At 42.9% G+C, this 25,504-nt stretch overlaps 1 protein-coding gene across 2 annotated transcripts; it reads left to right on the top strand.

The window, feature by feature from the left end:
- The first annotated feature begins 814 nt into the window (after window positions 1-814).
- gjc1 (gap junction protein gamma 1) lies at window positions 815-25,250 on the top strand. 2 transcript variants are annotated; one of them, XM_085932878.1, is made up of 3 exons: window positions 815-1,536; window positions 21,540-22,187; window positions 22,281-25,250. In XM_085932878.1, the coding sequence occupies exons 2-3, from the start codon at window positions 21,594-21,596 to the stop codon at window positions 23,034-23,036; spliced, it is 1,350 nt and encodes a 449-aa protein (XP_085789004.1). In that variant the 5' UTR covers window positions 815-1,536; window positions 21,540-21,593; the 3' UTR covers window positions 23,037-25,250. The 2 variants fall into 2 exon arrangements, with proteins under 2 accessions (XP_085789004.1, XP_085789003.1); XM_085932877.1 differs by having other exon boundaries at window positions 21,540-25,250.
- The last annotated feature ends 254 nt before the right edge of the window (window positions 25,251-25,504 follow it).

The raw sequence follows: 25,504 nt of genomic DNA, 5'->3' as shown, positions 1-25,504 counted from the left end.
TAACCGGGTCGTCCACTAAAGACTTGCCATCGTCTGACGGCACGTGATGCTGATGGATGGACTTGTTTACACGCCTTCGCGTGACTTGAAAGGGTGTTAGAGCGACTCAGTCTATCACTTTAGACTATCACGGTGACTGAGATAGACTAGCTGGAGACATTTTTAAACAAAACAAGAATCCATCCAATCAACAATCCACGAAACAAATTAAACTCAAGGCACCCACCGTATGTCTTTGAGGGGCCCTTCACCCTAAACAGAAAATGGCTGACGTGACCCCGTCACTCGTCCTCCTCCAGCACTCTGGCGCGAGTCGTGGCCCGTTCCCGGCCGTGGGCCATGAGACGGATGGCGGCGGTTCTTGCCGGTCTGAACATTGAAGGGCCCCGAGCGCTTGTTACAATCTGTGGTCCCATGCGGTGCTAAATATAGACCATGGTTGAGAAAGACAGATTCTTATGGTGTGTTCAGGGCCAAGATGGACGGACCCCTTTATCCATCTGCTCTCCATCACCTCATCAGTCTTCTTTTTACACATCTTTTACCTCTTCATGTACTCCTTCCATACGTAATTACTGTATGCAGTACTTCAATGGTGAACTAGTGATACATGCGATAATATTCAAGAATCTTTATCTATCTATCTATCTATCTATCTATCTATCTATCTATCTATCTATCTATCTATCTATCTATCTATCTATCTATCTATCTATCTATCTATCTATCTCACACTTGTTCAAATATCATAATTTTCGGGGTCTCTGTTCCTTTATTAATCAGATGCTGAATGATCGGGAGCGCGCACGTTCACAGATGCGCACGCGCCACGCTCGTTCTCACCAAGATGCGCGCATGCTTACGAGAGACCCCCACACCACCCGACCCTCCTTAGCTGTCACTCAAGAGAGGACCACGGGTTCGGCTACCGTACTTCCACGCGGTGGAATCTCCAGAAAAATAGGAACTGAGGATCAAAACGAGTCCACCTCCCAATCCAGCCCCTCCCCGGGATCCGAGCGCTGCTCTGCGGTGATCAACAGATCGGCGAGTCGGGGTTCCGCGGAGGATGTGTAGACAATACCGGTCGGTGCAAGCATGTGAGCGAGCTTGATCGAAGCACATGACCGACTCGTGGGTGCCCAATTCGGCTGTAATTGCTACCAGAGGTCGGTCCTGCTCCGGTGCAAAAAAGGAAGAAGGTTCGGTTCACAGCGGCAACATGACCCGAACATCATCACCATCATCCGGCACAGCTGTGACGGAACGGGCCCACGGGGATCGTGGCACCGCTTTTACGCAGCAAACCACATAGTGACCACATTGTGTCAAGGAAGGCTGACATGGACAAAAGAAGACGGGGGGCGTGAGGAAACAAATAGAGGGGGAGAAAATGAAACGATAAGAATTAAAGACTCCAGAAGAGAAAGTCCAGAAGATCTTCAAGTTTGGACCGAGACAAGTCCAAAAAAACCTCGTCCTCCTCCTTCTGGCTTCTTCCTGGATCCTAAAGCATATTCACAGACTCGCACGGCGGTAAGTAGTCATGTACTATTCATTTTTTTAAAGCAAATTAATTTGAAACGATGCTATTACAAAGTGCATTTATTGTTCCGAACGTGTGACGACCCCGACCTCAGTTTGGGCTGCACGTGCACGCGCCTTTTGATATGGATGCCGCCCACACAAACAAATGCTCGCATTTGTATGTCAGATTTTTATGTCAAATTTTGACGGGGAATTGTTTCTGTTGACATTTGCATACATGAATGCCAGTGACTCCTGCCGTGCACGAGCGCCTTAATTGGAGCTCGTGCACGCGCAACCCCAGTCAGGCAGTTGTGTTCAGCAAATGTCATTTTTCACCTTTGAATCTAAAACGATGCACGTGAAGCTTGCATATCGTGCGAGTAATAAAACACAATTGTACTGTTTGTTGTTTTTGGATAAATATGAAAATTATTTCATTCCTGAGGGATTATATTAATTATTTATATTATTACTGTGTTGTTGTTTTTTTAAACTGTGAGAACTTTAGTTAATGGAGGAGCTTAAGAAAAATAAAGAACACAAATATTTGGAATTTGTTTGTGTAATGCAGTCAAAGCTAACAACAAGCAGAATATTAACCATCAAGAATACTATATAATTAGTGTGAAGGTGAAGACCTTCACACTATTGTTATTCCTGTCCTTTATTATTATTATTATTATTATTAGTGTGAAGGTGAAGACCTTCACACTATTGTTATTCCTGTCCTTTATTATTATTATTATTATTATTATTATTATTATTATTATTATTATTTTACTTATTCTGCCCACTTTTTCTGCGTTTAACTACTTCCACATACTTCAACCTATTCACTCCGTTCCACTTTTCACTTATTTCAAATATTCATGACAATTGTGCTTAGATTTTATACATTCAAAAAATTTTCCGTTTTCACAAAATTCACAAATTTCCGGCAATTTTTCCCCATTCATTCTTAATGGCAGATTCAACATTTCACATTTACGTTGTTCCAGTTTGAAATTCACATCATTCAACCCATTCAAATCACATTGGGGACATTCCCAAACTTGGCATATTCAAAATTTTCACATATTCACGTTTCAAAATTTCACAAAATTTCACAAAATTCCACAAAATTCCACAAAATTTCCTTTTTCACTTCTAATTTCAACATACTTCAACCGATTCAACTCGTTCCAACTTTCAACTGTTCATCTTTTCCCTACCTATTCCACACCTTCCCATTCAGCAAAAATTTCACATTTTTCAAATTTGAAATTCAACCAAATTCTGCAAAATTCTCGTTTTTCACCTCTAGTTTCCACATTTTTCAACCGATTCAACCCATTCCACTTTTCAACTCTTCATATTCTTCCTACCTATTCCCCAAATTCCCACTTAACAAAAATTCCACATTTTTCAAATTTGAAATTCAACCAAAATTTCCTTTTTCCACTCTAATTTCAACATTCTTCAACCGATTCAACCCATTCCAATTGTATTCACTATGTTCAACTTATGCATTTTCGCTAACTTTTTCAATTTTTGTCCGATTCAACCCGTTTCAACATTTATCTCCGAGAGTGACAACTAGACAGCCGTATATTTCGTTTCGTTCCAAATTTCAAAACTTTTTGGCGCAATTTTTTTTAAAAATTCCCATTCATTCTCAATGGGGATTTATAATTTGCTCTAACTTCTACATTTTTCAACCGATTCAACCCATTCCAACTTTCAACTCTTCATATTCTTCCTGCCTATTCCCCAAATTCAAACTTACCATAAATTCCACATTTTGAAATTTGAAATTCAACCAAATTTTCCAAAATTTCCCTTTTCCACTCTAATTTCTACATTTTTCAACCGATTCAACTCGTTTCAACTTTCAACTCTTCATATTCTTCCTCCCTATTCCACAAATTCACACTTACCATAAATTCCAAATTTTCAAATTTGAAATTCAACCAAATTTTCCGAAATTTCCTCTTTCCGCTCTAATTTCGACATTTTTCAACCGATTCGACTCGTTTCAACATCATTCTTCGGCATTCCCCGAGTATTTCTTCAACTTCTTCACCTTCACACGCAATTTCCTCAGGAATTGCAAATTCTAGTTATTATTATTATTATTTTACTTATTCTGCCTACTTTTTCGGCGTTTAACTACTTCCACATACTTCAACCTATTCACTCCGTTCCACTTTTCACTTATTCCAAATATTCATGACACGGCTGTTCACATTTTCTTCATTCAAAAAATTTTCCGTTTTCACAAAATTCACAAATTTCCGGCAATTTTTCCCCATTCATTCTTAATGGCAGATTCAACATTTCACATTTACGTTGTTCCAGTTTGAAATTCACATCATTCAACCCATTCAAATCACATTGGGGACATTCCCAAACTTGGCAAATTCAAAATTTTCACATATTCACGTTTCAAAATTTCACAAAATTCCACAAAATTCCACAAAATTCCACAAAATTCCACAAAATTTCCTTTTTCACTTCTAATTTCTACATACTTCAACCGATTCAACTCGTTCCAACTTTCAACTGTTCATCTTTTCCCTACCTATTCCACACCTTCCCATTCAGCAAAAATTTCACATTTTTCAAATTTGAAATTCAACCAAATTCTGCAAAATTCTCGTTTTTCACCTCTAGTTTCCACATTTTTCAACCGATTCAACCCATTCCACTTTTCAACTCTTCATATTCTTCCTACCTATTCCCCAAATTCCCACTTAACAAAAATTCCACATTTTTCAAATTTGAAATTCAACCAAAATTTCCTTTTTCCACTCTAATTTCAACATTCTTCAACCGATTCAACCCATTCCAATTGTATTCACTATGTTCAACTTATGCATTTTCGCTAACTTTTTCAATTTTTGTCCGATTCAACCCGTTTCAACATTTATCTCCGAGAGTGACAACTAGACGGCCGTATATTTCGTTTCGTTCCAAATTTCAAAACTTTTTGGCGCAATTTTTTTTTAAAATTCCCATTCATTCTCAATGGGGATTTATAATTTGCTCTAACTTCTACATTTTTCAACCGATTCAACCCATTCCAACTTTCAACTCTTCATATTCTTCCTGCCTATTCCCCAAATTCAAACTTACCATAAATTCCACATTTTGAAATTTGAAATTCAACCAAATTTTCCAAAATTTCCCTTTTCCACTCTAATTTCTACATTTTTCAACCGATTCAACTCGTTTCAACTTTCAACTCTTCATATTCTTCCTCCCTATTCCCCAAATTCACACTTACCATAAATTCCACATTTTCAAATTTGAAATTCAACCAAATTTTCCGAAATTTCCTCTTTCCGCTCTAATTTCGACATTTTTCAACCGATTCGACTCGTTTCAACATCATTTTTCGGCATTCCCCGAGTATTTCTTCAACTTCTTCACCTTCACACGCAATTTCCTCAGGAATTGCAAATTCTAGTTGATATTATGATTTTTTTATAGCGAGTTTTGGATTTCACGTTAGCTGGTCCCTTCTATTGTGGCCGAGCTTGATTCCTGCCATACATACGTTTTCTATGAACTGCATCATCTCATCCCTTTATGAAGCCAATACTGCCCCATCCCCCCCCTGCCTGCCGCTTTCTTCATCCCACCATCATTCAGGGCAGTTAACCGGGGGGGGGGGGGGGGGGGAGAGCGACCTGCACCTGGCAGTCTTCAGCGTGATGACACATTGCACGGATGCTTTTGAATGATGATCCGTGGGCTCAAATATTATGACTTTGCTCCTCCATGCCGCACAAAACCAGAGTTATTTATTACATTTCTCCAAAATGGGATGGATTTGGCTCAGTGAGCAGAAAGTGGAATCTTTACGTTGCTCACATACGGATGATGTGTTCATCGCATACGTTCATCTTCATAGCTGGACGAGCACATTTATCGTATGAACCATTCTTGCAAAGTGCTCCGTCCCTGATGACCTGGCTAAAACTCCTGCAACTGGGGGGGGGGGGGGGGGGGGTTGGATGAAAGTGAAACAGGGAAGTGGGGGTGCTTGAGTATTAGACACCTGCACTGAAGAGTGATGAGGGGAAGATTGTGTGTGGCAGCGCTACGGCTGAAGCCAAAATGCTCCTGTTCAAGCTTTTCTCCTCTGTTGCAGCTTTGGTGCGTGATTGTGCTTTTGTGATGCACACAAACACGATCAGCATCAGCATATGGGAATAATGAAATTGTCGACTCAGCAATTTATCAGAACAGGGCATTTATTATTGACTACAGGCCAAATAGCACATATGAAAAAAAAAAAAAACATAATTCATCCTGACTTGATGTCACATACGGTCTTAATACATGTGAGCGTTTATGAGAATCGATACCAGACCGATAGTTAAAAGCCCGAATGACACACTCGGGACGCAATTAACGATGCTCCGTCAAGCTGAAGGCCCATTAGACTTTGCTGTGCCCTTTTAAAGTGCATAACGCCTTAGCGACTAAATCTCATACGGTGAGAAGGCAACATCTTCATTAACGTTACTTTCTCCTTTTCTAATTTGGGCTTTATAAAATTGTCCCCACGTTAGTGCAAGGATCAAATTTATGGTTTAATTGATTTGAATAAGAAAAAGATAATCACGTGCAATTAATCAGGCTTTTCTTACCGAGCGCAGCGCCCGCAGGAGGCTTTTTAAAGTCAATGACACGCTTCAAAGACGTCTCTTCGCTATCGTTGGGGGCCTTGAATGCACTTCCTGTTTCTTTGCAGTTGCAAATGTGCTGCATGCGGCAATCGGGACGTTTAATCGGCAGGTGTGCCTACAGATGATGATGAGGATGATATATGAGCTAACATATAGCTAACAAAATGATGTAAAGTGTGTCCAAAGTTTGTTAATTGGTTCGAAACATGAATATATGCCACCATCTAGTGGTCAATAGTGGAATTACACCCGATATAAAATAAAGTACACAAGGACAGAGATATTTTAATACATTGATATTGCACAATTCTTTACATACTGAAATATTTTTTTCTGTATTTTTTTGGTAGATTTATCACTACATCCAATAATACATATTCATAAAAAATGAATATAAAGTGCAACCTTGATTTTTGAACCTTTTAAACTAACTTCAGTTAGTACACAAGGGCAGAGATATTTTAATACATTGATCTTGCACAATTTTTTTTACATATTGAAATATTTTTTCAGCATTTTTTTTGCAGATTTAGCACAACATCCAATAATACATATTCATAAAAAAATTAATATCAAGTGCAACCTTGATTTTTGAACCTTTTAAACTAACTTGAGTTAGCTTCTGGCTAAAACGGAGGATAAAATGAGGGCAACTGTCAACATTTCATGGAGCTACCATCCCTAAGGGAGCAATTGGCGAAGTTCCCGGCGGTGCTTCCACTGCACTGTATACGTGTTTCCAGTATCTATTTAAACAGGGTGTTGAGCAATGTGCAAAATCAAGGTATTATGTTTATATCTGCTTTGGCAGTCGTGTTCACGCAGCCAGCGTTAATCCTCAGAGTTCCACTTGCTGAGGGGAAACGCCGTCTCGATTCTTGCCAACGAGTCTGGATTCCCTCCGACTGCGCATTGCTCTGCCTTTTTGGGTTTGGGTTTGCCAGTTGCTATGCGCCGCATAGCAGAGGGGATGGCTATCACCGCGGCGGCCGTCGAGAGGTCACGCTAAATAGTATCTTTTCGAATCACGAGTTCCTTGTCTTTTTTTTTGTTTTCTTTTGCGTCGTATCACCATCTGTGGAGGTAAATAAATAATAGTTCTTCTTCTTCTAAAAAAAATACTTAAGTGCAGTTCATTCATCCGGTTTCAAAGAGGGAGTTGGGTTGGCTCCTGGCGACTATTTTTGGTATAAACAAATAATCTGGCATGGAGTTTCATCTAGAGGATGAAAAGTGTTAAATTAGAAGCTGAATGTTGTTGTGAAAGATAAACTACTGGGGCTTGTCCTGATATCACTTTAAAGGAGGCGGCACTTCTGTTCTTATAAAGTTGATCATTACAAAGTCCTCCGATTGAGTGTCACATTGTTCGTGAGTAAGTTACTCAAAAAAACTGTTTTTTTTTAATGAATCAGTGTCTTCAACTTCACCAAGCTGGCCCCGCATTTCACACCGCGTGCTTGCAGATGAAGCGACGTGTCACCTAGGCTTCGTTCATTAAGGCCGAATGGGCATTGTAGCAAATGTTGCACAGCAGGCACCTTCCCACTGGGAATGTCACTGCAACGTAGCAGGATGGATTTAGACGTCCATACGCACGCACAGTCGCACGCGGCCATGCCGAATGCAGCCGTGTTTATGCTGGAGTCATCGTCGAGCACGCATGTTTCAAAGCGATATGTCCAACTCGTGAGTTGGCGCGCGCTGACACATTTGCATACTGGCTCGGGCCATCGCCGTGATGCAGGGTGACAGGTCTTATGCCGCTTCCCCTTGGGGGGTCCGGGGGGAGGGCGGAACCACAACGTGACGGGCCAACATGACTGAGGTCTTTCATTCAGGGTCGAGCAATGAACTTTATTTGCTCCTCAGCCGCAGTCAGCAGTTAATGTGGGAATATATGGCAAGACGGAGCAAGATTGCATGACTTGATTTAGGACTTGCTTAACCCAAGACATGACTTGCCTTGCTTGATTTTTGTCTCAGTAACTAGAAATTATAACCAGGCAATTAATTAAAATTTAATTGTGATTTCCACTTTGGCTCCTTACGATCGTATAAATATTATAATCGAAGAGAAAGGATTCATGTGCGGTGTGTTTGCAAGTTCCTACGTTTTGAAATCTCCCTGAATGTACCTTCTTGCTTGTGTAGCAAGTATGCTAATGCTAGCAGTCAATGTCAAATTCTATTGACAGGCTAAATGGAAATTAGCATCGTGCTCTGGAAGTCCCCAAATCTGATGGATGTTTCTCTAATAGCTGTGGTGGAATACATTTGCTGAAAAAAAAATAGCTTAATGTCAAAGGAAGGTGGGAGTGATTGCACAACAGTCGATAAAGATGCTCGTAATCATTTTACACGCTCGTTTTAATGCCCTCATAATCCAATTTATAGCAGTTTTAATGCTCTCAGGTGGTCAAATTGTTCGAGCAATGACTCAATGTAAACATTTTTATATTACAAAATAGCATCATTCTGGGGGCAGGCAAAATAAGACTTTGCAAATTCAAAAATTGTAACCCTAATATCATTTAAAAAATGCCAAAAATGAGTTGGAGTAACACTGATTGGTCCACATGTAGAGGATGCCGGAGTTACCCTGCTGTCCCTTTCGCTCACCGTCAGCTTCCCGGCAGAACCAAGCAGTCGAGGTCAAAGGCCGCGGGGGCGACACCTTGTCACCGCCTTGCAGACGCGTTTCCTCACACAAGGGTTCAAGGGTTGGGGATGCACACACGCGGGTGCACACAGTCACACCAAAGTATCCATCCGCCACTGCACAGATGCACGGAATGTGGACTTTCCATGCGGAGAGAACAAATTTTCGGCTGTTTTTGCAGCTCGTGCAGTGGTGAGTCACTGCTTGCGAATGCACACATTACTCCCATTTCATCAGCTCCGTGTCAACCCAAACCCCTCCCCTCCCTCGCCCTTTGCGTCCCCTCACTCTGAAAGGTCACAACCTCTATTTCTGGGTCACACGCCATCATTCAGCCCGACATAAACACTCGACTGTTCACGGCGTCCCAGCTTTCTAATTGGCCGGTTCTACGACGCCACTGTAAATGCCCGCAGCTCTTTACATGTCTCGCTAATTCTACTCAATGGAGCGTCGACATGGGAGGTTGCGTCTATAAAAATAGCCAGGACGCACAAATAAACACACACAAGTGTATGCTGGAGTTATTTTTGTCCGCCGTTCCATATACAGCACGCGTTAACCCAGACGCCCTCGTATGGGAATGTCCCGTCCTAGCGTTAAGCTAGCTGGGGGTATTCCGAAGGGGAAAATCAGTTGACTGAATTGAGAAAGAAACGGTGACAAAAAGCATTTCATTCTATTCACAGTATTTCCATAAAAAAAGAAAATGATTGATAAGGTAGCAGCCAATCACATCTGCCAGCAAATACGCAAAAACTGTTTGCGTCATTTGCTTCATCTGCTCTTCTTCCTTCTTCTCCTCTTCCCATTTCTTGTCCGGCGGACACGGCTAAAGAAAGTAACGTTCATACATGAGCGCTTTTCTGTGGCCCCGAGGCGTCAAGATGATGCAAGCCAAGGACCACCCTAGTGCGATGGCTCGGACCAAAGGGCCGCTGGGGGGCCGCTCGCACAGATGCTCTCGTGCGGGCCGACGGGCTAATAATAATAATAAATTGAGACTTTATGCGCTAAAAAAAACAAAAACAAAAGGAAGGAGCAAAGGATGAAGTTGACATATGCGTGCTGAAGGCCTCACTTGAAATAGCTTCTTTATGCATATTGTTGTGTCGGGCCTGGTGGTGCGTGCGGGATGCGATGATGCGCTATTGCCATTCTCAATGGTAACAAATGAACTCCTCTCCAGTTTTCGCCAACTTGTTTGGTCCTCTCGCCACACGCGTAAACAAATCCACTAGTCCGTGTTTATCGAAAAAACACTCTCTGCTCACCATGCGTACCACCGCCCGCACTCTTGATTTTGTAAGGTCGAGCTTATTTTCAATTTTGTTATAAATACATAAATAAAAGAAATGAATGATCAAAATAAAATCATTTAAAATCTTTGACTTCTTATACTTCTATTTTTTTCATGCATTTTTAAATGTTTTCCTCTCAGAAAAAAATATTTCGTTCTTTTGATTTCTTTGGCTGGCATTCCTTCCTATGAAGATATTTTATACGGTCTTAGTGGAACCCTGAGATAACAGGCTAACTAACATAAGCAGGCTGCAGTGTCTCCAGAGCGTGCCGGGGCGCATTTCATGAGACGTTTGCTGTAAACAAGCTTTAAGGATTTTTTTTTTTTCCCAAGACCGGAATGGATTTTTCCAGAGTTTAAAGCGCCTTGTTCCTCTGGGTGACCTTTATTGGCTAAAAAAACAAAACAAAACAATTTTCCTTAAAAACCTCTGTGATGATCTTAGTCACACTTGTGGTGTTTGCATTATGTTTGAGCAATCTCGGGGGACCCAAACGTCTGATTTGAAAAGTTTTGTTCGATTCAAAGGCATTAATATTGTTTTCATCTGTCAAACTAAACATAAAACAGGGAGAATTACACTTTGTGTTTTTAAAACAACCACTTAGCCTTTCAGTCTGTAAGATTAATGCTAACTCTAATTAGCATTTATGTTGTGGGGCTGTAAAAATGAAGTCCTATTATTGGGTTCACGTTGAACCCCCTAAATTTGAGTCAAAGCACTTTTTGTTTCCCCGCATCGAACGTGTCGTCCGAATGGGATGATTAAAGTTGCACAGGAAGTGCAGGCTGTGACACATTGGAAACATTGGCGACCTTTCTTTCGACACCCTCCTTAAGTGTGTGTCGTGCGCGCTCAAATTCGATCTCTTGCTTCCGTTTTCATTCGTTGGCCATCTGCTGAGTTTGGCTGCAACGGAAAATCAATTGTTAATGTTGGCGGCGACTTTGCTTTGCCATTTTAATCTTTTTTCGCTCACTGGCTGCAAGCCTTTTGATCTCTTTGGAGTTCAAAAAGAAATCGGTCAGTGCAGGTCCCCCGTACATTGTACAATAACTCACAGAAAAGATGGCGTGGCGAGCCGAGCCTTTAAAAACACTTTTTTTTTTTCGTTTGGTCCTGGTGGTAGGTTTTGATTGGAAAGACCCTGAAAGTGAAGCTACTAAATAGAATGTAACCATGACTCATGTGGCTTTGACTGCAACATGTCTGAGCCTCAACTCCGGTGAAAGGATAACATCAATTTTATGTTCATGTGTGGACGGAAAGAAATCTTACGTGCACATAAAAAAAAAAAAAAGAAAAATCATTACCCATGGGCAATCTATATCGTATGTGTATCTATATCTATATAGCTCTACATGTATTTTTAAAGCGCTAAAGTAAAAATAAACCGATTAAATAATGTGGTTGCATAAGTGTGCACACCCTCTTACTAATACTGGAATGTGGCTGTGTTCAGGATTAACCACTGTCAAGCCCATGTAGAACATCATTTCAACTTTTTTTTAATTTTATACTAAATAGGATTAAGATGTTCTTGTAGGCTTTTCCTGATTTATTTTTCTTGCTCTCTAGCAGGAGCCTGAAGTTTTTTGGCGCCAACACCGACTGCTGTCAAATCAGAAGAAAATATCCCCAAAATATGCAGGAAGATTTATGCAGTACACCCTACTAAAAAAATGTAAAGAAAAGAAAAAAGGTCTGGGAGTTGACGCTCAAGTGTTTAAAAACGAGCGCATCCACAGAGGATAAACCATGACCCGAGTACTTCCTCTTTATCCTCTTCAGTGAGCGAGGTGAGCACGCTGATGACCGTCACATGGAAAGTGTTGAGGACAAACGTAATAGCCTCTCTGCTCCTTCCAAGGCCGACCCGGCGTAACCCAGCCGTGTCCCTGTGGCTTTTGTAAGCGCAGAAAAAAAGGTCAGGGCCACTGCGGCACACTTGTCGTGTTTACAATTTGCAGCAAAGAAAACGTGTTCGTAAGATACGTGACCTCAGGGCGGAGGACGGAGCGTAATAAAAGGACAGCAATGCTTGCTTTTTTATTTTTATATTTGTAGCACAAAAAAAAACTTGACCTGCTTTTTATGCACTAGTTGCATCTTTGAATGACTGATTTTTAATTGAAAGAGTGAAGTGAAAGCTTCTGAGGTTTTATCCCTAACATTCTTTAGCTCATTGAATCCAATGGGAGTAAAGTGGCTAATTGCTTTTAAAACAAAAATACACAATAGAAAAAAAAAAATCAGAATAAATATTCTAAACCTGCAAGTATAAACACACTTAGTTTTTTTTTCTAGAAAAAAATATAACAAGTTAATAATTAATAGCCGTACTAATTTGCCCATCCTATTTTTAATTCGACAGTTTTCATTTCTAATCTTTTTTGAAATGCAAATCTATGTTTCAGCTTTAATATTCATTTCCTTTCCGTGAGCGTTTACGCACAGCTGAGCGTCCCACTGTGTCCGTCGCTGCGTTGGTGTGAATTACTAACTGCATCACTTAGCGGGAGTGGGCGGGGCAACAGCAGCAGCAACAGACACCCTGGTGGGCGTCACTGTTTATGTTCACTGAATTATTCACTTCCTCTGGGCGCCGCAGATTATCAAGAATTCATGTTGAAGACAAAAAGAACCTTAATAGGACATGTAGCCGCTGTGTGTTTGTGTGCGTGCGTGCTTGTGTGTGTGTGTGTGTGTGTGTGTGTGTGTGTGTGTGTGTGTGTGTGTGGGTGTGTGTGCATGGCAACATTCCTAATTGTCTCCACAGCTTTTGTCTGCTTGGCTGGGTTCTGTGTGAAAGGCCAAGGTGGCTAAATGCCACCTCTATTTTGTACATTATTTCATCAATATATATTTTGAAATATGTCAAAAATATGGGAGAGACAAAGCGACAGACTTCAAAGTTTTCTTTTAAGTTATCGTCTTTTACATGCTGTTAGTTGAAGTCAAGTCCAAGTAGTCAGCTAGTCGTCGGTCGCCTCCATGACGTCATGAAGGACACGATCTGACATCTGGGAATCGGCGGAAATTGCCCCAGGATGTCTCGCATAAATAGTGAGCCGCCGCCGCCGCCGCCGTGGGGCAGAAGCCACATTTCATTACGCAATCCTAATTAATCTCCGCAGGAAGCCACGCGTGCGTCTAATTGATTGACTCATCGGCACTGTCGCGATACACGTCCAGACATTAGCGGTGCGCTAAGTGCCAATTTCACGCTAGCTTGGGGCGGGCCCGGACTTTGCGTTATTTTGAAAGAAAATTGTCAGGTGCTAAGTCGCAGCTCGCTCTAATGAGGCGGCTGTTAATCAGTCACTCATTAATGCTGTTCTATTAAAGCCCGAGGGAATATTGCTGGGATTTATATTCTATTAAGAACTTTGATTAAATATGTGGCAGGTCTGTTTTTCTAGCATCGATTCTGCAGAGAAATTGGTCTTGAGTGCCAAATCACTTCAATTTGTCAGTCATGATAGAATGAAGATGAAATAGGCCTTCTAAGGGCGACACTTGAGTAGGTAAACCTTGGGTAAGACCAACACTGGCTGAAAGGGGGACACATTTTTAATTCGGCCGCAGCCCACATTAATATTCATGAAGCATTTCAAGTTAAATTCAACATAATTTTACTCGCTGTAATGAAAGCAGAGAAAAGGCCCAAAGCCAAACAAGACTAACGAGAAAAGTCCTTACGAAGTCTTACAGTAGCCGATAAGAGGCGAGGAAACGACAAATCCAAACGTGTAAAGCTTCTTAACACAGTGAGCCAATACGGATATCAATGTTGAAAATCTGGAGTTATGTTTAACGAGCGGGAGCATACGTGACCTCTAACGCTGGCTGACACCGGACATAATTCAGCGTCGGTGACAGGAAGTGTGAAGGCGTCCTTTGATGGATGGCCTGGATGCCGAGGAAGCCAACCGCTGGGGGAAGCCAGAGCGGCAGTGTGGTGGGTAGAGTGAGGACCCCCCCCCCCCCCCCCCCCCCCGATCGTGAGAGGTGTGTGTATTTGTTACTCACGAGCAGTAATTGCAGCTTTGTGATGAGCCTCATGAATGGGACTTTGCATGAGAGCCTCCAACGGCCTCCAACCGGCCGTGGATGCACTCGCTCGTCTCATTAGACGTGCCAAACTTTTCGAGCCGGCCACATGCTCCCTTTGACATCCTGACAACAAGGTAAAAAAAAAAAACACCACAATTTTATATTTACGTTTAGTATTGTGCAAATAATCATTTGCCCACTAGTGGTCGCCATCCTCACATTTTCCCACCGTCGTGTCCGTAACTTTAAATGTGTGTGGCTTTAAAAGACAAACACGACTCGGCCTCAAAGCGCAACCCGACAGAGGCTTAATAGTGGTGAGCCTATTGTTTCCAGTGTGGTCAGGGAAGGGGGCGTGGCTTCACGATTCAATCCACGCCACCTTTGTGTGCATGCGTGGTGCGCCTGTGTAACAATCCGCTAAATCATCTCTCATCATCGCTCTTTTAGACAGCAGAATGGGCCCTACAGTGTGGATCGAGGCGGAGAGCTGCAGCTGCTACACGCACACACACACACACACACACACACACACACACACACACACACACACACACACACACACACGTGCGCAGTCGTGCACACACATGCTGCCCCTCCCTGTTTGTCTGATGCTTTACTTTAATAGTGAGACCGATGCCATTTAAATCTTTCGCTTCAATTCCCGAGATGCAAATGCAGCTGCATAAGTGGGTTAGTCAAGTCTCTCGTTGACATACGGTAGGATTGCCGGGGGAAGGGCCCGGTCATCGAACGCAGCACGCCAAGCTCCCGTTGCTTTGTTTTATGAGAATTCTTCTAAGTCGCCAGAATTAAGTGTTCAGCAGGAATATTTTAAAGCTGACATGAACATTATGAATGTGACATGCACGTTCGCAAGGCCTGCTAACAATGCAAATTAAAAACTATAAATGCAGCGTCGTGAATGCAATTAGCAGATGACATTAAGTTTTATTGAAAAAATAGAAAACGAGGCTACATGCTTTGACCAGGGTCAAAAATCTTTTTGCAACAAACTAGTTTGAGTCATACGTCAAATTAAAGCCAGTCACGAAGGCTGCCTAAAAAAAAAAAAAGCAATATGTCTTCATACGATGACATAATGACAAAAAAACATACAGTGTGTTCCTTAACAACCATTTTAGTGTTCAACTGCTGGTTTATTTTTAGCGATAGCAAAAACTCCCACTCCCCAAAAAATGCGAGTTATCTCCAAGAGCGCAGCACGAATAAACTCCCTCAACTTTTTTTATCGGCAATCCCATTTCCATTGTTTGCAGTTTACAGCAATTAACGCTTCCATAAACTCAACACCATAAAACAAGGCGGCTAATAAACATGCGGTGGTGTCGTAAAAAAAATGCACAGCTACCCCAAAAAGCGATTCAAATTCCAACATGCACGCTCTAATCCCACTTTAATCCCCCATATGACATTTCACCGTGTGCACAGCGATAGGGGAGGCAGGTGCTAAATATGCATATTTGGGATTATTTCATCCTCGGCGAATGAAGTTCTGGCTAATCCTCGTCCGTGCCGCCGCTCGTGTGGAGTCATCAAGGTAAATCGAGCCTCGGTGTGATTCGCCGGCTATTATTAGGACGCTAACGGGCTCGCCCAAGACACGGGACGTGGGCCAGTGCACATCCAGGTGTGCCATATTGGACAGCAACGAAGGCCTCCGGCGCCCAACTGTCAGACGCGAGACTCGGCCTGCTTTCCTGCAAAATGAGAATAATATGAATAAAAAACACACACATCATATGAATAAAAACACACACACACACACCCCTTCTGCCCTCCAAAGCTGTCACCAAAGGCAAAGGTGCTCCTGCACATGCGGACACATGCGCTTTGCGCAAGACATGACACGGAACATCTCATTCTGACTCACTCCGACACACACACACACACACACACACACACACACACACACACACACACACTTGCGTAAAGACACTCGAGGACAAAAAAAGGGGATCTTCTCGGTTTTTTGTTCCGAATACACTTAAGGGTCAAGTTGGATATGTCTAATGGTCAAAAAATAAATAGTTTGTGATAAAAGAACCCCAAAAAGTGATTGACAAGAGAAACAAAATGAACTTAATACAACTATGCCTGTTAGCTTGCGAGCTAGTTTGGTCGCTAGCGCCTCTCATCGCTGCTCCGAAAGAATTTTCCAGGCAGCGCCTTTAAGTGGATATATTTTTTCAGCTCAAATGTGAATGTATGCTAGCTAGATGAAATAGCATCCGTTTTCTGGGTCGCAGCGATGGTATTTGATTGAGAGTTGATTGTTGATTGGAATGGACTTGTCCGTAACATTTGATACTGGAGACAACAATTAATTTTTTTCCCCAATTTTTCAAATTTAACAAGGTTAACATTCTTCTCTGTGGTACGTCACATTTTAATTTTGCTTGAATGGAACTTTAATAGGCCTTTGGGAAAATATGAGAAAGGAAAGGAAAGGAAAACTGTTTTATTAGTTGCTGGTTTTCATCCTTCTCCGTGATAAATGAATCAGACAGCGGTTGAGTGTGTAAAGATGCGCGTGCGAGCGTCCGTCGACCTCAGTTTAAACCTTCACTCTTGCTTTTAAAGACGGATGAAAGCAGAAAAAAAAATTGCTGACGGGTTTTTGTGAAAGGAAGACTGTGCGCGGAATCTCATGCATGATATTGAGAGAGAGACACTGAATGAAACCACCTCAATAGCACTTTTATTAGCTTTTCTATTTTTTTTCCTTTTAGCTTGGTTGGATTAAGCGGACTGTAATGTAAAATCCAACATTCAGCAGGTCCTTGAGTTCCATTTGAATCCACAATAAAAACAGCCATGCAGAATTACGACTAATATTTTAAATATAAAATATATTGAGCATAGTATGTGTGAGATTTTTAAAATCGAAATCAAAATACAAATAGAAAAAAGCTATTTGGCTGCAGTCTGGCAGAGCTCGACCGTTCTTCCATGGGGAAAACTTGTGGTGAACTTTGAGATCTGACAGCTTGGAGCAAGAAATTGGATTTGCTCAGCAGTAGCTGCAAAGTCAAAATGCAAATATATACATATATATATATATATATATATATATATATATAGGGGTTTCCAAATTTGAAACGGATGAAATTCGATTAGGAAGTCTTTCATCACTTGCTGCAAATGAAGCCATCATCACAGCAGCCCACTAAAGCAGATTGAGCCGGAGTCACATCAAAAGGAGTCGAGGCCATCAGATTATGGAAGGTTATTAGCAGAGAGGCGTCAAATCTGAGAAGCAAATCATCTTCATCAACTTCACACGAACAGAAAGTCCCAGCAAATTGCTCCAACACGTGGTGGAGCCTGTGGACTTTGAGTGACACCAGATGAAGTTAAAGAGGATTGCCCCGGCCGGGATGTGTGAACGGTGGAAATAAGGAGCCGTGCGGAGATAGCGCGCAGCCCTAATTTGAGCCACCAGCACTAGTGAGTGGATTTAGAGCAAATCAAACGAACATCGCTTATTGTTCGCGGCTCTGCATGATTAGCAGTCGAGGAGGCTTGAAAGTGAAGATGGGGGATTATAGAACTGGACGCTTGACATAAAGCATTTAAGTCAAGAAGGGCCTTTCTGGAGACTTTTCCAACTGGTGTCCTGACATGACTCCTTGCAGAAAGTAGAAGTTGTCAAGCTCAACGTACTAATTGCTAATGTAGCTGAGCATCTGGTCAAACTAGACAAAAAAATAATAAAATCGCTGTCAATTTGAAGTAGATTGGGTTATTTTTACCCAAGGTTGGGTTAATTATTTTGACCCAGCAGACTGTTTGTATTTGGTGTGTCCCCTCTCCACCTTTCCAACACGCCCACCCGCGCTCATCCCGCCTCTGCCACCTCCAGCCGTGACCCATTTTGCAGGGGGGGGATGATGTGGGGGTAAGTGAGGGCCCATTGTTGAGCGCCACAAAAACGCCCTGCCTCCTTCCCATCACGCCGCCTTTCGCACAAGTTGGCACTCGGGCGGCGACGCCACAAACGGACGGATCGTTGCTTTGAGGCGGCGGGTTAACGATGGCGGCGGGAAAAGGAGGAGGAATAAGGAGGAAGGAAAGTGAGTATATTCAGCTTTGCTTCTTGGCGTGTTTCGTGGAGTCCAAAGCACAGATGCTTTGCCCCCCCTCCCTGAAACATATGGAGACGCTTTGCCTTGGGACAACGTTAATGAGGCAACTTTGACTTTCCGACCACGTGCGCCGTCCTCGCATGTTTTGTCATTGTCCACGCCCTCAACGGCGGGGCGGTTCATTTTTTTTTGCAGAATTTGACATGTGTTTGTGCTTTCATCATTGCCATCCCTCCATCATCCATTTTTTGTGCATTCATCTGAGGAGGTTTAATGGATGTGTAATGATGATCAATGCTGATAACTCAAAGTTTTTGCACGTGTTTGGAATCACTTGAAGGAAGGTGAAATCAATTTTATTAAGATATGCACTGCAGAAGCTTTTCCTCAGACTTTATAACCCAATTTGGATTGCGCATGTACCTAATGAAGTGTCTGGAGAGGAACTGGAGGAACAAACAAATAAACAAACAAGCAGGATGTGAACATGAACGCATTTGAACATGAACAAATTATTGTTCCTAATAGCTTATTAAGCTTTTTAAAAAAAAAAAAATTCATATACGCTTTGCATGCCCGAGTCAAGTTCAAGCAGGGGCTAATGAAGCCCTTAGCCGGACACGGTCTCATTAGAGCTTTTTGCAAACCATTTGCACCGCGTTTATTATCCACGCTGCCCCTTCAGCCGCCCGTCTATTCAAAACGAGAGTATGCATATATATGTACATGCATCTGCATATAATAAATACAGCCTTGCGGGCATATGAAATATTTAACTAGGCAAATGGTTTTTACTCACTTTGCAACTCATTTCATAGAGATTTATATATATTTGAGTCTTTATATCTAAATTTTAAAACCAACTATTGAAATAAATGACCTTCATAGCTCCATCTACATCTCATTTGGTGGCTCACTGCCACACTTGTTCCCAATGCAAGATGACTATAACAGCCCAAAATGAAACTTTGCCACGCTGACCTGTCGACAACCTGTGCACGCTTCCAAAGTCTCTGACACAATGTCCACCAAATTGCTGTTCACATTTGTTTGAGGGTTACACTGTTGTGTTGTGTTGTTACGTTTGCATTGCTGACTCACGCTGCCGCTAACTTGACATGCTGAGTCAGCTTCTTTAGCCTCCGATTGCCCCCACAAGCTCCCGTGAACGCAAATAAGATGTGAAAGCAAAATGCCAAGTTGTATAAAGTATTCAGAACAGCTGGTGAATGTAAATGGAAGCAGCGCCTCCTTTGGTTGGGAGGTGCTATGACACCTCCCAGTGTATTCTTTATCTAAGACAGCCGTTTGCTGACTTATTGAGCTTTCAATTTTGAAAAAACAAACTAAAATGTCCTCCAATATATTTGTACTTAAATTATAGTCTTTTGTCAATTTATTCATGACTTGACTTACTCAATACGGGACATAAATATACTTACGGTGTATGAAGATTAGCAATGCAGGCTAACAATTAGCTGATAACATCACGTTTTCACCATTCAGCAATATTTCTGAATGCAATTTATTTTTACGGCTGAGAAGAGAATAGTGACCTTGTAGGGAAAATGTATTTGAATGGCACAGATTAGGTTGGGAATAAATCACCCACTGTGCCTGTCACCGCTTCAAATGTGACAGTGGATAGGAAAGATTTACATAATTTGAAAATGCGGCCCTTTTAAACACATCAAAGCGCCTCCGTGATTTGCCGTTTTATCGTTCCAGTCACTTTGTACGCACGGGATGCGCCACATCAAAAGAGCCGTTTAACCTCTTGCGGCCTGCGGTGAAAAAGGACAACACAAGGAGTTATGTAAAAAAACAATGACAGACCAGTATGGACTCCCCCGCGTGTGTGTCACAACTCACAACTTGTAGCGTGTCCTCACACCGTGAACCGGGGGGAGCGCACACGTAAACGATTCGTGACATGTTTCTTCCAGCGGCGTCCCGGCCGTGTCCTTATACGGTCACGGTGATGGATGCACACGCTATCGTCGCAAGCATTCTTGAAAAAACAATTCCTCTATCCGTGCTGAAAGCGAGGATATAAGACAGAGGGCTTTGACTTGTGTTGCCTTTCAGAAAAGTTGGATATTTTGTGTTGGAATTTAAAAGTGTGCGCCATCTAGTAGCCAATAGGGGAATTACACCCAAATTAAAGATGTGGCAGCAAGAAACGATTGTATACAAAATAAAATCTGGACCTGCAACTACAGTTTGCATTTAAGTCCTCAGCCATATTTCATATTTTTTTGCTGCTTTGAGGTCGAACCTTTGTGAGCTCCGTCCGGGATATTTCCTACTTGAATGCTTCGTTAAGCTTTCAACCTGCTGGCTCAGGATACGGACCCTGGAAGCCCTTTTTAAATTTCCGCCACTATTCAGGCTGGGATTTTCCAGCAACCAGCTCTTTCCAAGACACCGACTCCCGAGGGAACAACACACAACCACAATGACATTTACCTCTCAAACAAACACAACCCCAAAAATCTGCACCTCCTAGAGAAGAAGGCTCACTAAGAGGATTTAGTTCTTCCAAAAAAGATAGAAAGTGTGTGCGCGTGTGTTTGGGGGGTAGGGAATTCCCTATATGGATTATTTCATCTCCTGGCTGCTGCGCAATGGTATTTTTTTTTTTTAATTCTGATATCCTCTTTCCAGCAGTGTTTAATTCCCTTAAGAGGCAACTTGACAGCAGCCTCAAAGTGACACCGAGCTCCCAATGCGGCCTATTTATGCCATAGGAAGCAAAAGAGCAAATAAATGGGCTCGACAAAAATTACACATCACCTTTGAATCTCTTAAACTAATGTTAAGTTTTCCCTCCGAGTGATCTGATGATGAAAAAAAAAAAAAAAATTTTTTTCGAGCTGTGAGATTGGAGGTCAGTCTGACGGTGTCGACACGATCTCTGCTAAATGTGGTGAGTTGCGAACAGAATATTCTGTGCCAGGGTCTAAAAAAACGCACCACTTAGCTTTAGCTGCCGTTCCCGCTCGTTGTCTGTCAAAGCTACTTTACACTCGGTACTTAAGTTGAAGTGCAGTGAAGATGCTTGTGTAAAAAGACGCTTGTAAAAGTACAGAGTCAACTCCTTAACTCCAAGTATATGCAGTCAAGTGTATTATATTAAATGATAAACTATTCTTTTTTTGGTGTGCTCATGCTGTGGTGTTTTTTCTCCCCCCCCCCGCAGAGTCTGTGAGCAGGTGAGAGAGGGACACTGTCTGCCCCACTGTCCAGCGACACCATGAGCTGGAGCTTCCTCACGCGGCTGCTGGAGGAGATCCACAACCACTCCACCTTCGTGGGGAAGCTGTGGCTCACCGTGCTCATCGTCTTCCGCATCGTCCTCACGGCCGTCGGGGGGGAATCGATCTACTACGACGAGCAGAGCAAGTTTGTGTGCAACTCGGGGCAGCCGGGCTGCGAGAACGTCTGCTACGACGCCTTCGCCCCGCTCTCGCACGTGCGCTTTTGGGTCTTCCAGATCATCCTGGTGGCCATGCCGTCCCTCATGTACATGGGCTACGCGGTCAATAAGATCGCACGATTGGATGAAGCAAAGGGAGGAGCCGGTGCCGTGGCGGTCAGGACCCCCGGGGTAGGGGGCTACACGCACAGGAAGCCCAGGAAGATCTGCTTTGGGGCACGGCAGCATCGAGGCATCGAGGAAACCGAGGAGGATCACGAAGACGACCCCATGATCTACGAGGTCCCAGAGATTGAACCTCCCAAAAGGCCTCGCGATCCGCTGCAACCCACACCCAGACCCAAGATCCGACACGACGGTCGCACGCGCATCCGGGACGAGGGGTTGATGCGGGTCTACGTTCTGCAGCTGGTGAGCCGCACGGTGCTGGAGGCGGGCTTCCTCACCGGTCAGTACTTGCTGTACGGCTTCCGCGTGATGCCAGTCTTTGTGTGTTCGGGGAAGCCTTGCCCCCACAGCGTGGACTGCTTCGTGTCCCGGCCCACGGAGAAAACCATCTTCCTGCGTATCATGTACGGCGTCACCGTCCTCTGCCTGACGCTCAACATCTGGGAGATGCTCCACTTGGGCATCGGCTCCATCTGCGACATTCTCCGCCGGCGCCGCTGCCCGCCTCCGGACGACGAGTACCAGCTGGGCTTGCTGGGTCCCAACGTGGGCAGCGAGGGTCCGGTCGGGGTCGCGGGACCGGAGGTGGGTTCCGAAGGCGACGCGGGCGGCGACGGCCCCGCCGACTACGTGGGCTACCCTTTCTCCTGGAACACCCCGTCGGCGCCGCCCGGCTACAACATCGTGGTGAAACCGGAACAGATGCCCTACACCGACCTGAGCAACGCCAAGATGGCGTGCAAGCAGAACCGGGCAAACATCGCCCAGGAGGAGCAGCAGCAGTTCGGCAGCAACGAGGACAACTTCCCCACCGGGGGCGAGGCCCGCGTGGCCCTCAACAAGGACATGATCCAGCAGGCCCACGAGCAGCTGGAAGCCGCCATTCAGGCCTACAGTCAGCAGCACCGCGCCGAGGAGCAGCTCGGAGACAGCCAGGACGACAAACCCCAGAGTAACATTATCCAGACTCAGCCTCACAAGGAACGCAAGCACAGACTCAAGCACGCCAAGGGTGGCGGCAGCAGTGGCGGAGGCAGCAGCAGCAGCAGCAGCAGCAAATCAGGAGAGGGAAAACCCTCCGTTTGGATTTAACCGGACCCACCGGACTGAAAACCGCCAGTGCCTTAGAGCAGGGGTTCTTGCAACTTTTGGGTCCAGGAATTTTTACACCTTTTAATCATCACGCAGGGGTGTCCATAGTCCAGCTATGTGTATTTTTTTTTTCTTTTTATTTAATCAGCTCACAGTATTGACTAAGAATAAAAAAATGCTGCAACTCTTAACAAAAAGGCAGTGTTAAAATTATGGCTGTTGAAAAAGCCATATGCCTGTGGGTGGGACTAATAATAAATAATAATAATAATAATTGTTATTATTATTTATGATTATTATCATCATAAATTGGAGATTTTTGTAGACTTTTAAAGACCATATCATTCACAATGTGCTTCACACTGTTGTTTTGAAAAATTTGTACCCCTGGACCCAAAAAGTTAAAAACCACAAACCCTGCCTTAGAGAATCCTGCGAGCTGGACAATTTTTTTTTTATTGTGTATGAGACGATGCAGCTTGCCTGGGCTATTATTGTCAAACATTTTTGACAAATATTAGTGTCTCACTCCTCTAAAGTTGTCCTCATTGTCTGCCTTTTCGAAGGGGAAATTGTCCAATGAGAACACAAACTCAATCCCGATCCAATTCCACCCCCCCATTTCAGAATGCAATAAAACCAAGGCCAGTGACTTTTTCCTCGAGAAGTGACGGGATCAGTGTTCCCGTCCCCTCCTTTGTATGAATTTAACGGTATTTATGTCTCGTGTGTCTTGTTTTCCTTCCGCTTCATATGTCCTTGAACATGGTGCATACCTTTCCATATTTGCCATACGCCTGGCAGCTGACTGCCCCCTTTCGACGGCTGTGAGTATTGCAGTGCCAGTTTGCCAATATTCTCGCTGCCTCCAGCAGCAGATGGATCTGAAGTCTTCCTGTTGGTCTGAGCTCATGTGAAATTCTTGAGAGGTTAAAGCCATGAAAAAAAATCACACACAATGAGACCAAACACTGTTTCGTGTCACATGTCAGTGCCAAGATTTCAAGCGTCGGAATGCCGTGGCCATGCTTACTCCAAACGCCTGCGTTGGGGACCAACCCTTTTGTAAAAAAAAAAAAAAAAAAAAATCACCTGTCTTTCTTTTTTCTACAATGTATGTGTGTTGACATTTAAAGCAAAGTTGACTACAACAAGAAGCCTGAGGTTTGTTTTTCTACGGAATTATGGCTTTTTTCTTCTGCCCCATTTTTTTTTTTGTATAATATAGGAAAAAGTGCAGAAACTGAAAATGGAAATAACTGTGTCAATATTTATCGTTGTGATTGAAATTGCCTTCCAGTTGGAAAACAGAAAAGAAAAGGGGAAGGACAGTCTATTTTTATAATATATATGTTGAGAGGAAAAAAAAAAAAAAAAAGAATTTTGCAATGTTCCGGGCCTACAAGGGTACAAGTCACCCACATAGTGTCAGAATGCCCCCAAACCAGTTTGTGTTTTCCCAGTTTAAACGCTTGGGCGAATGCAAAAGAAAGGCAGCCAAGCATGAACAGATACGCCCGCCAACTGAGATGGCGACACTCGAGCCACGTTTTGAATAGAAGAATGCAAAAAGCTTAGAATGCCGATTCGCAGGTGATGATTTACATCCTCTTCAAAGAAGACTGTGTATTCAAGTACCATGAAAAAGCTTCTGCTGACGTGGCGGCTTTAGAGTGCGTCGTTGTTGCGGCATAAAAAAAAAAAAAGCCACATGAAGACCAGTTTTGCCAATTACCGATTATTATTTTTTTTTAATCAATCAGATTTGCCAGGGTTGATGACGCCTCACTTGTCTTCAGTGTCAAATTAACTTCTTTTCACTTGACAGGGACTTTAATGCTGTGTGTCTGACATTGAAATTGTTTTAGCTTCGTCATCATTTAATCCCTGAAATACCACATTTGTGAGAATCATCCTAATATTTCCACAGTAGCCAGCGTCAGTCACGCTGCCTGCATTTCAATACCGAATCAGATGATATCTTTGGGTCCACTCAAGCATGTGATATTTCAAGTCCCGCACCGGTTGTAGTTCTGTCGCAATGACAGATGGATGGATTAGTGATAACATCCCGAGATTACTTTTTGGATTCTACGTTTGACAGTTATCGGCAGAAAGTTTTTAGTGACTGAGTCCAGCTGTCAAGTTAAACGATGTGTGCTGTTATGTGTCTGTGCTGCATTCTTTCCCTTCATGAAAAAAAACAAAAAACAATAGGATGGTTTTGTCACTGTTACAAATGTGTGTTTTCCTATGCCTTTCAAAATACATGCAAGTCAATTTGTTTGCAAACCTTTTTTTTTTTTTTTTACATTCTGTATTGGGTATATTTGAGATGCATGTTATAAAAAGGATTATTTTCTTAAGAAAAATAAATGCCAAAGAAAGCAAGTGATTGGGATTCTTTTTTCAATATTGTTTACATTACTTTGATAGACTCCTCCCTCCCAGATTAGATTTTTTTTAAA

This window comes from Syngnathus leptorhynchus, chromosome 16 (genome assembly GCF_054491065.1).
Source record: "Syngnathus leptorhynchus isolate UIUO chromosome 16, UIUO_Slep, whole genome shotgun sequence".
NCBI classification, from domain to species: Eukaryota; Metazoa; Chordata; class Actinopteri; order Syngnathiformes; family Syngnathidae; genus Syngnathus; species Syngnathus leptorhynchus.
Note: the sequence above shows the minus strand (reverse complement) of the source record. Positions and strands in the feature narration are given on the sequence as shown.